The sequence below is a fragment of the Asterias rubens genome, chromosome 7 (genome assembly GCF_902459465.1).
Source record: "Asterias rubens chromosome 7, eAstRub1.3, whole genome shotgun sequence".
Lineage (NCBI taxonomy): Eukaryota > Metazoa > Echinodermata > Asteroidea > Forcipulatida > Asteriidae > Asterias > Asterias rubens.
The window spans coordinates 21,144,383-21,156,455 of record NC_047068.1 but is presented as its reverse complement, the minus strand read 5'-3'; the positions used below and the strand labels follow the sequence as shown (position 1 = coordinate 21,156,455).

The following is a 12,073-nucleotide window of genomic DNA, read 5'->3' as shown; positions in this document are numbered from 1 at the left end:
CATCGCTCACTTAGAAAAACCAATATAATTGTCATTAAAGTTACAGCAATGATTACTTATGAGACTAGGAGTCGCTACATGGCAAAAAAATAAAGAAATGGCAAATCACAGTTGGCAAGAACTCATATTTTGGTAATAACAATTTAAAAAAAAAAAAAAAAAAAAAAAAGGCAATTTACAATTAAACCATCCATTACTATAAAAAAAGAAGATAGATATTTTTAAGCTGAGGGGATTTGGCCAGAAGTTCACAAAATGCGGGCAAGAGCAGGAATAGTGGATCGTTTGTACCTTTCAGTACGACACTTGGGAATGTGAAGCCCGGTTACTGTGCTGGCTCGAAGTACCCTATCACGTGTAGTAGTTTTTTCCGGGGGGAGCATGTTCCTAAACTTAGAGGATCCAAGTAAGTTCTTACCAAACTTTATAAAAAGGTCTTCTCTTCTAGACTTGAGTGATGAGATGCCCAGTAATTCAAGTGCCATGGTATAGGATTGATATTGAAGGCCAAGAATAATGCGGGCGGCACGTTTCTGAACATTTTCAACAGCAATAACCTGGCGCTCAGTAATAGAGCTGTGCCAAACTTGACTAGCGTATTCCAGAACAGGTCTAATATAACAAGTATAAACTGCCACCATGTCTGTAGTAGGTACTTTGGATTTACATAGTACGCACAAAGTGTACAACCTACGGGATGCCTTAGAAACAACTTCCGCAATGTGTATGTCCCATTTTAAGTTGTTTTGAACAGTCACACCAAGCAATTTAATTGAAGTTTCACACCTGAGATTTATCGAATTGAGAGAAACCGAAGTTTGAGTTAAATCGCGCTTCAAAAAATTGGGAATATAACGGTCAAAAGCAGCTGCACTATAAATTGAAACTGTGCCCTCTGGTCAATATCCCCTTTATGTTCAGGTACACTATTGGTAGTTACTTAAAATAATTGTTAGCAAAAAAACTTACTTGGTAACGAGCAATGGAGAGATGTAAAGAGATAACCTTTCACTCAAATAGTAAAAGACCTCAGCTGAAACCTTGTACATGCTATGAAAGCACACAAAGTATGTAAGTTTTTTCTCAATGCAAATACGGTGACCTAATGAGCCCAAATTTTCGCAGATTGTTATTTTCTGCGTATTGTTGGGATACACCAAAAAAGAATACTGGTCTTTTACAATTTCCAAACGTGTCCAGTGCCTTTAACACACTGTGAATACGACGTTCGTCAGTCTACCCGCAGGTCACTAATCTCCTTTGTGATTTGTCTGCAGAATATGCATCGTTTTTTTTCGTGCGTGACCTCTATGTGAATATTAATTAGTCAAAAGGGCTTCTGGAATGCGGTCATTTTCAGCCTTTTCTGAAAAGTCTCAACCAAAATAATGTACCAGTAAATTGAAACGAAGAGCATATCTGTCGTTATGTACCAAAAAAATCGGTGCAACTCAAATTGTAAAAAGAGAAATTTGTACGTAAAAAATGGCTTAAAAAAAACAGAGAAAAACAAGTCACAAAAACACGGCAAGTTTTCCCGTTATGATTGTCGGCAACAGTCTCCAATGTATTGTATGGATAAATTATTTCATACTCTACCTGGAAATGTTAAAAGCGAGACCGGATCGGTACCTAGTCCAGTCAGGATACAGCGATTTCCACCGTTAATCCAAATCTCACCTTACGAACAAATCATCTATTAGACAGAATGGTTTTCCTGATCGGGTGATTGGCTGACGATGACATCATCGACGAATATGGCAGCAAGCTGTTTTTCGTTGGTATGGTAAAAGCGCCTGTCTAAACTATGAGCTGAGTGATGATCAGCTCATTCATCCCGTGGTATAGACGGGCTCTTTCGTTATTGACTAACGCTGCCTTTGAGGTCGGGGTGGAACTCGCTGTATCCTGACTGGAATAGGTACGATCCGGTCTCGCTTTTAACATTTTCGGGAAGAATATGAAATAATCTATCCATAATTGGGGACTGCTGCTGACATTCGTTACGGGAAAATTTGCAGTGTTTTTGTGACTTGTTTTCTTCCTTTTTGAAGCCATTTTTACGTACAAATTTCTCTTTTTAAACTTTGAGTTGCAACGATTTTTTTTTGCGGGTAGACTGTCGTTTACCTGAGCCACTGCTGAAAGATAGTTTCCTCTGTATGAACACGAATAATAGCCCTATAATCAAACACTCAAGGTATGCGATTGAGATCCACTGTTTGTCAATGGAGTTGTGCATCTTACAGCATCACACAACATAAAGTATAACAAAATTTAGACCAAGAAATATTTACCACCGTGCACCAGTTGGAACTCTGGTTGGAATTAAGGTGAGTTCAGTTAATTAAGTTCATTAAACAGTCGTCCACTAAACATGAAAGGCAATGTTGTGGGCTCATGATATACCCCGAACTTTGAGGTTTTCGTGTCCATGATGGTTTGTTTGCAAAGTTGGTCTCGGAGTACAGTACATTATGAGTGTTCAAGTGGTGTTCCGGGTCGTGCGCTTCCGGGTCGGTCGTTCTGATCACACACACATGTTATGTGCCATAAGTCGTGTTGAATTTTTGATTCAAGTGCACCATATGGGGATTTAGCTCGAGTGGCCTTTTACTTGCATATTATACATCCATGAACAGCACAGAGAGAGAGTTATGTCAGTGCTTATTGGGGGATAATATACACATAATGAATGTTTATGAGTGCAATGGTGCGAATATGTTCATGAGTTGAAAGATGGAATGTTCTATTCAACGAGGCGGAGCCGAGTTGAATGGAACATTCCTGCTTTCAACGAATAAACAAATTCGCACCATTGTACGAATGAAAAACATTCATTATTTGTTTTATATAACATCCAAGTAGAACTTTGTAATTTTGATTGAAAGATACAACTTTCAAAACAAACAATTTCAACTGTAGAAGCCGAATGCTAGTAATTTTATTATGCCTTCTTGCAGTAACACCTGCTGCGTTACCAAAGACACGCGCACGCAGTGATGTTTTTACTCAGCTGTTTCGTTCCATCCGAAAAGTACCATTTCACGCTGCCAGCGTGCCAGCGTGCAATGGTACTTTTCGGATGGAACGAAAAAGCACGGTGACTCGGCGTGCAATGGTACTTTTATTTGCTATCACGTGACGGACAATCCTCCAATCAAATGGCAAGGATCTGCTTGGGTGTTATATAATAATGTTTATTGTCTGTATTCAAGGCACTGGACACTATTGCACTTTTGTGAGCAATGCAATTTCTTCTTATGGAGGTCAATAACGTTTTCTTAATTCTTTGTCCGATCTTATTGGTAACTTTGTCAAAGACTAGTCTTCTCACTTGGTTTTTCTCAACACTATGCATAACATAAACCTGTTAAAATCTGCTCTCAATTGGTCGTCGAAGTTGCGAGAGGATAATGGAAGAAAAGGCGCATTTGTTGCACAAGTTGTGCGCCGTTCAGATGCTTGATTTCGAGACCTCAAAATCAAATTTTGAGGTCTCAAAATCTAATACAAATATTTTAGTGAGAAATTGCTTCTTTCTCGAAAACCCGACGTTACTTCAGAGGGGGCTGTTTCTCACAATGTTTCGTACTATCAACAGCTCTCCATTACTCTTTACCAGGTAAGGTTTTATGCGAATAATTATTTTCGACGGTCCAATGCCTTTAAAGGCGCTGTTGTTACTCCGAATAATGGTTAGCAAAAAGGTGCCAGGTGCCTTTAATGTCGGTCGTACCCAAATTTGTCCTCTATTATACATTTCCTAATAATTATTTGTTTATTTCAGATAAAAACTCATCTGGTTTTGTTCTTAACAAACAAATCAAAGCTGGAATGGAAAATGGTTAAACCCTTAGACTATACGCGGTCCTTCGACTCGACTCTCATATTATCATGAAATTAAACAGTATGGTTGACTTCACCAAAACGCTAAATGACACAAAGTACAACAAATATTCTGGAACATAGAATTGATTAATTAAATACCATTCTGACAGCATAGGTATGTGCAAGCTGAAATAATAAAGTAGAATAAAATGGGTAGGCCTACCTGTACATCGAAAAAGACGACGCTTAACACGAGATGAAGTGTCTGAGCCATTGGAGACACGTCTCTTCCGTTTTCGGGACTTAAGTTTCTTCACAGCCTCATGTTCAGGTATCTTAACAACCTTCTGCCGGTGCCGATAGCTGCGCTTTGCCCTTGTTTTCAAGCTTGTAGTTGCAGCTAGCACTGGTAGACTGCAATCCACCAACTTGCTTCCATCGGCAATTCTGATCTTCCTTTTCCGATTGGCCAGTAACTCGTCGGCTTCTATGAGCGCTTCAACAGCAGAAACTTGATCAGCTTTGCTTATCAAGACCGCTGCAAGGCCAACTTTGCCTTCTCCAAGCATGGAGGTTTAGAAGGCAATTTCGATTTTGCAACATAATTTTGGTTTGTTTGATGTTGCCCAGATTCTCAGCTCGTTGGCCTCCAGTATATATAGTTCTTTTTATGGAAGTTGATTCTTATTTCGGAGTTTTAACGTTTTAAATACCAAAAGCTGTTTCAGAAGGACGTGCGTCTTCGTTCGACATCATATCAGAAAGGTTATGTTACGGGACCTATAAGAACCGAGAACATTGTGCAGCAATCCAGCATGAGCATGAAATGGGGGCATGGTGACTCAAGCGTAGCAAGGAATGAACAAGGGGCCCATGGTGAAGGTTGCGTAACGGAGGAATTTAGGTCCTTTATGTGCGAAACAAAACTACATTTATTTTGGATTGGCACTTTTTAGTTGGCGTATGTTAAAATAAAACACAACCAGACGAGAGCATCATTTCAAGTTCCCTTGATTTTCTTATTAACTTGGTGCATGCCTAAACCCATCCTTACAACTTAAAAGGCATTGGACTGACATTTTGGTAAGTGTCAAAGACCAGTACTCTCACTTGGTGTATCAAATGTGCATCAATAAGCAAATCTGTGAAAATTTGGACTCCATTGGTCATCGCATTTGAAAGAGAATAACTTCAAGAAGCATTTTAATAAAAGGGTTCGGCTGAAGTATTTTATTATTTTGTGAGAAATTACCTCTTTTCTACTTCAGAATGATCCGTTTTTCACACTGTTTCATATTATCAACAGCTCTCCATTGCTCGTTACCAAGTAAGTTTGTTATGCTTTTGAGAAATTACCAGTAGTGTCCAATGCCTTTAACTCATATTGGGGCAACAACATTTCTCAGCCTTTTTTGTGATAGCTTTGTACAAGTATACTCGATACCAATTTGAGATAGTGTAGATAGTATTGAGAGGGTTATTTTCCACTGGCAGTATGTAAGAATAAATCACAGGAACTTTTCGGGAAGTTTCTGATCCTACATTTATTTGTTTTGTTGCCTGCCGCTTTTTTACAAAATACATTGTCTTTCTTTCTCCTTTTATATAGACGTCGCCTTTATTTTTAATTTCCAAAGTTGAGAAGTTGCCACCATGGAGAAGTATGTCACTTTCGAAGAATGTAAGTATCACTTTAACTTTGATAACAAATGTTCGACACAAAATAAACTCTTATGCCTATTAACTTTTCCTGAGAAAAGGGTTGCGAACATTTTGACGTGAATTCTTTATTGAGATTGCCTGGATATGGCTACCTGTAAATTGTATCATGTGACTTGGCCTTAAAAATTCACGAAATATAAACATAAACCGCGTCTCAGTGACGTCACGAAAAACGTAGGCATCGAATTCAACGTTGGGCTTGGTGCTCATTGGTATCTTAGGCCTACATAAGACCAAGGACAAACAAAAGAACTTAAGAAGAAAATAAAAGGACTCCATAGGGAAATTAAGAAAGAACGGGGTGCTCCAAAATAACCTGCGAACAGAGTCTATATGGAAAACTCTTAAAGTATTACAGTGGAAGAACAAAATAAATAATAATAATAATAATATGTATTCCATGACAGGGATACATATTTGAGAATGCGTGTTTTATGGTGTGTGGAGAATATTATTTGTACGATTGTGAACGTAATAATTTTGACTCTAGATACGGAACTGGTATGACACTGCTCTAGATTTCTAAAGGTCGTGGGTTCGAACCCCACCCGAGTAATATGCCTGTCATTGTATTCACAGAACTCGGGAAAGTACTATGTATACAGTGCTAACACACGTCGGTGTCTATAGTGGGTAAATCCAAAATGAATATTCATTATCCCCGATGCAAATTTAACATCTATTAGATACGGAACTCTTTGCAATGTTTGGCCCTTCGATGAGTGAGGTTACGGCTGATGCTATACAGGCCGGTCGTTTCGAGGGTATACCTTTGCCGCCGGGCTCGAACAATGTCGCCGAAGACTTTAAGACCTACGAGGTGCGAGATGATGACGTATGGATCGTGACGTACCCAAAAGCAGGTCAGTACTTTAAAGCAAGACCCAACTATTTCATAGGCCCTTTTCGAAACCACGGCTTCGGCTGTGGATTCGGCTTCGGCCGTGGTTTCGAAAAGGGCCATAAAGCATGTATAAGCACAACAACTCGCTAAGAACTGAGCCGTATTGCTTAGCAGAATCAGTTTACCAGCCCAAATTACATCATTTGTTACAGACTTTGACTCTAGTTTTTGTACCAGCTTCTGCTTATCAAAACAACCCCATCTCTATTATATTTTATCCTGATTACTACTACTCAATTTTACCTTAAAGGTAGTGGACACTATTGGTAATTATTCAAAATAATCATTAGCATAAAACCTTTCTTGGTGACGAGTAATGGGGAGAGGTTGATAGTATAAAACATTGTGAGAAACGGCTCCCTCTGAAGTGCCACAGTTTTCGAGAAAGAAGTAATTTCCATGAATTTGATTTCGAGACCTCAGATTTAGAACTTCTCGAAATCAACCATCTAAAAGCACACAACTTCGTGTGACAAGGGTGTTTTTTCCTTTCATTATTATCTCGCAAGTTCGATGACCGATTGAGCTCAAATTTCCACAGATTTGTTATTTTATGCATATGTTCAGATACACCAACTGTGAAGGCTAGTCTTTGACAATTACCGATAGTGTCCACTGCCTTTAAATTACTCCCTAGTTACGTATACTTGTCGTTGTTTTTCATGTAATTTGTTTGTATAGCAGTATGGGAATGTGTATCTAAGTTGAATTGCAAAAAAACCCAGTAAGTAGCCTGACGTTTCGAACCTAGCCGAGTCTTTCTCAAAGGCTAAATGACCCCGTTTCGACCCTAGCAGAGTCTTTCTCAAAGGCTAAATGACCCCGTTTCGACCCTAGCAGAGTCTTTCTCAAAGGCTAAATGACCCCGTTTCGACCCTAGCAGAGTCTTTCTCAAAGGCTAAATGACCCCGTTTCGACCCTAGCAGAGTCTTTTTCAAAGGCTAAATGACCCCGTTTCGACCCTAGCAGAGTCTTTCTCAAAGGCTAAATGACCCCGTTTCGACCCTAGCAGAGTCTTTCTCAAAGGCTAAATGACCCCGTTTCGACCCTAGCAGAGTCTTTCTCAAAGGCTAAATGACCCCTTTTCGACCCTAGCAGAGTCTTTCTCAAAGGCTAAATGACCCCGTTTCGAACCTAGCAGAGTCTTTCTCAAAGGCTAAATGACCACTTTTCGACCCTATGGCAGAGTCTTTCACTATGGTAATTTTGTCCTTTGAGAAAGACTCTGCTAGGGTCGCAACCTCAGGCCATTATCTATGTTTTACATTTACACCGGGGCCCAATTACACGGAGCTGCTTAAGCACAAAAATGAGCTAAGCAAAACAAAATTATGCATCACCAGAATAAGGTTACCAGCCAAAATACAATATTTTGTGACTGGTCATTATTAAGCAGGGATTGTTTAAGCAGTGTTTTCTGCTGAAGCATCTCGATGAAATTTGCCCCAGATCCTTTTGATTGGTAAGCAGTTTGCGACAGCTATTTCTATTTTCTGAAATTGATATAATAGGGACCACATGGACTCAAGAGATAGCCTCTGCCGTGATGCACGATGGTGACTTGGAAGCATTGCGGAAGAGACACACTGCTTTCAGAGTTCTACACATGGACTTGAGTCTCCCACCTCCAATAAGAAAACTGAAAAACGTGAGATTCATTCCTTATTGTTTACATCCTTTTCTTTAAGACGAGCAGAGTATACTGTTCGAAACGTCGAGACCACACCGGCTCTTTTCAGCGCCAACACTCCCACAAAAGAGTTTTACACATGGTTGTACCCGCAAGCTTTATTATTTATTTTATTTAAAGTTTCTTCCTATCCATTCCTTGAGTTTATTTGTTATTTTAGACAAAGTTAGAACCGATAATATCTTTGAGGAACCGCGTTATAGTAATAATTCTGTTTACTAATTTGTTAAACACTAGATTTTTTTAATTCTGAGTTGATTCAATGTTGTATTGAATACATTTTTCAAAACAAAAGGTTCCTGAAACGCACAGAGTTGCTGAGGAAATCCCATCTCCCCGCGTCCTCAAGTGCCACTTCCCTGGTCAACTCCTGCCTCCTCAGATCTGGGAGAAGAAGCCCAAGATCATCTACGTTATGCGCAACCCCAAGGATCTGATAGTGTCCTACTTCTACTTCATGAAGATGGTCCTCCCTTTGCCTGCAATTCTAAATCAAACATTTGCTGAATTCTTTGAGGAAGTGCTCAATGACCAAGGTACGTTATTTTGTCTACCACACAAAACACAAACGTCCGCCGATTTACATTAACCTTTGAGGTTTAAAGATAACAGAAAGCTTCCCATTCAAATATTACTTGCCGAGGTGCTATAGTTTTAAGAAATGAACAAAACGAAAATAGTTTAAGCATGTACATTAATTTTGATTACCAAAGTAAATGACACCCCATCCCCCAATCTGGCTACGCATACACTCTTTCACGATTTTCAAATCAACAGGTTTTATTCGCCCACAAACCAGACCTACTTTATCTCTCTTCACTGTCTACTCATTTTATTGTACAGCTGATGATGCTAGATCTGTCCAATCACGACGGACTGCCTGTTTGTCTTGTCTCCTTGTTTGTAGTTAGTCTGTCTGTCTGTCACTTTCTTCTACAAGCCTTGGCTCATTCTGACAGCCTCATACTCTATTTATTTTGGTTTACATGGACTAACTATTTTCCCTCCATCCTCTGTGCTCATTATTTTGCTTATCCATTTAATATTTTTCATACATTATACCTTGAGAAGAGTAATATCAAATAAATGTTAAATGTAATTGAATTGAATTGAATACAAAACCAGGGTTCTTATTTGACACTGGGCTGCATGCCCGAGGCCAGCCGAGGCCAGCTGATGCCAGCTGATCAGACGCCAGTGAAATAATGTAGACTTGAATTGAGTTGAATAACGATTTCGTATTATTTTTGTCTGATTTAAATTTGCATGGAATGTCATCTTCATCGTTCAGTTGGCTTCGGACCCTGGTGGGATCATTTCTTGTACTTTTGGAAGAAGCGACATGATGAGAACATCCTTTTGCTTCGATTTGAAGACATGAAGAGGGTTAGTATCTAAGATGAATGAACATTATTGACGAGTCTTTTGTGAAAAAAAACAGAAGCACAGCACCGCTTTTTTGCCATTCTAGGCCAATTTGGGGGTCTAAAAAACCTTTTATATTACTACAAAGTATCATCCTTGGCCTTCCTTGAGAAAACAAATTATTGCTTATAATTTCACCCTTGTGCTATTTCACATCATGCATTAGAGTATGTTAGGTATGCTCTTTGAAAGTTGAAACATTTATTGTAAATCATTTTATTTTACCAGGATTTGCGAGGCAATGTGGAGAAGATCAGCAAGTTTCTTGGTAAAGATTTCTCTAATGAGACGCTGGATGCAATAACGGACCACTGTACATTTGCCAACATGAAGAAAAACCCTATGACCCAACTGGATTCCTTGTTTGCGAAGCTGAACTTACCAGACTCAATGTCATTCATGAGAAAAGGTAATGCATTTAGTTTTGAAAGGCAAAGTATACCAATAATTGTTGGAAGCGTTGGATTGTTTAAACTATATGTAATTGTAAGTGTTTACCCTAACATGTGAAAGTTTCATTACAAAAGGTGATCACGTTTGTGAGATATCGCCGAAAATCCGGAGCGAATATGTCAAAGCAGGAAGAATAATCCCTAAAAAAAGGAATACACAATAATATGAGAAACATTACTGCAGTAACGCTTCTCATACTCAACTTTATCTTTTTACATAACCACATTACTTCGAAGTGAAACAATTATAAAAATGTGTTATACTATTGGAAGCTGCTATACGTTTCTACGTTTCTAGCCAAAGGTTTGACAAAAAAATAATTGGGAAAATAGAATTAGCCGTTGCAAACTGCTAAGCGACCAAAATGGTATAATGCAAAAAATAGTTAATGGCCTGACGTTTTGACCCGAGCAGAGTCTTTCTCGAAGGCTAAAATAATTGGCACCACTACCTTTTTTGTCAGAAAACAGCTTTCAATCAACAGGCTTGTGTAGTGTTTAACTTTCCATGATCCTTCTCATTTATACCTCCAGGTAAAGTAGGAGATTGGAAGGCTCACTTCACTGTGGCACAGAATGAAGTCATGGACGCCCTTATAAGAGACAAACTCGCTGGAACTGGATTGACCTTCGACTACGAATAAATGGTTTTCTTTTGATGTATGTAGAGCCCTGTTCACACGAGGGGAAAACATAAACAGTCCCTGTAGAGTTTCTTAATGTTTGTGAAATATTATAAAATGAGATTTGTGTGAAAGGACAGCATTTTTTACATGTACTTACATTCCTTGTGAAATTTTCTCAAATAATGTGAAATTTTGTAGCAAGTACATGGACCGTCCTTTGACGAAAAACTTACGATAGCGGACATTTGTTTGCAAGGAACCTTGTGTGCTCCTTCGTGTGAAACATCAGACTTATTTAGCTTGATCAAATCACTAATATCTTTGACAAATGCAATCACAGGTTTATGAAAAATGTTGTCATAAATGATTGGTACACAATTTATTTTTCCAATAATTACATCCCTTTTAATTTGTAATTTGGGAAGGGTTCAATGACTTCACAGGGAGTTAGACTTAGATTATTATTTACATCCAAAGACCAACTTGAAATATATATATTAGTGAATAATAGGCCTTTGTGTAAAATTATTGTTTATTATGTAGAAACAGGCAGTAACATCCTATTGAAATGTAGTAACATTATGCAACTTTTTGTGCAATTAATTATATTTTGAAGACCTAAAATCACTTTTAACTTACCAAAACTAATCTAAGAAGTACGGTAATCATAGTAACAAATGATACCATACGCTCTACAGAAATATTATGAACAAGTAGTTTAATCTTTATAAGTCAAATAAAATATCTATTTCTCTATCATTGCACCCTGTAAAAAAGTCATTGCTTTATAATTACTAGTGGCACTACAGATTTACACAGCTTTAACTGGTAGGTTTGTGTACTTTTGTCATATAGCATCTAGTATTTCTACAAGATGAACTGTTGAATAAACCAATTTGTAAGTCACTTGAATGAAATTATCAAACACTGAAAAAAATTCACTTAGAGGAAATTAACACCATGGTCTAGCCTAAACTTGAGTGACCCAACTCGACATGAGTTGGTTTGTCCCCGTTGAGGTTTGAATCGGCCTGTCGTTAATTGGGATAGGTCTATAGTTGGGATGATTATCAGTGTTGTGGATAGACCATTTTTAGTTATGATATTGCTAGGAGCTGTGTCCAGTTCTGGCTGAAGCACAACATCTAGTGTGTGGACACGATAAGAAGAAGAAGTGGTCGGCTCTAAATCCAATTCAGTCCACCAAGGGCGAGAATGTTTCATGTTTAGATATGGGGCCATCATTGCTGATTTGCAATCAGGAGGAAATCTGTGCTGGGCAGCAGAGTGTATTTTGCTCAGAGGGTTGGACGAACTAACAGTTCTTGGCAGACCCGCCTGGCACCGCCCATCGTGGCAACGACACTGATGATTATCAATTCTGCAACTCAATTTTGCACTTTTTGTTGAACATTAAATAGTA

At 38.6% G+C, this 12,073-nt stretch overlaps 1 protein-coding gene across 2 annotated transcripts; it reads left to right on the top strand.

Moving 5' to 3' along the window:
* The first annotated feature begins 1,772 nt into the window (after nt 1–1,772).
* LOC117292994 (sulfotransferase 1C2-like) lies at nt 1,773–11,812 on the top strand. 2 transcript variants are annotated; one of them, XM_033775191.1, is made up of 8 exons: nt 1,773–1,921; nt 5,441–5,512; nt 6,240–6,416; nt 7,969–8,105; nt 8,443–8,683; nt 9,439–9,533; nt 9,801–9,981; nt 10,559–11,812. In XM_033775191.1, exons 2-8 carry the CDS (start codon nt 5,485–5,487, stop codon nt 10,666–10,668), a joined length of 969 nt encoding a protein of 322 aa, XP_033631082.1. In that variant the 5' UTR covers nt 1,773–1,921; nt 5,441–5,484; the 3' UTR covers nt 10,669–11,812. The 2 variants fall into 2 exon arrangements, with proteins under 2 accessions (XP_033631082.1, XP_033631081.1); XM_033775190.1 differs by lacking the exon at nt 1,773–1,921 and adding an exon at nt 1,932–2,333.
* The last annotated feature ends 261 nt before the right edge of the window (nt 11,813–12,073 follow it).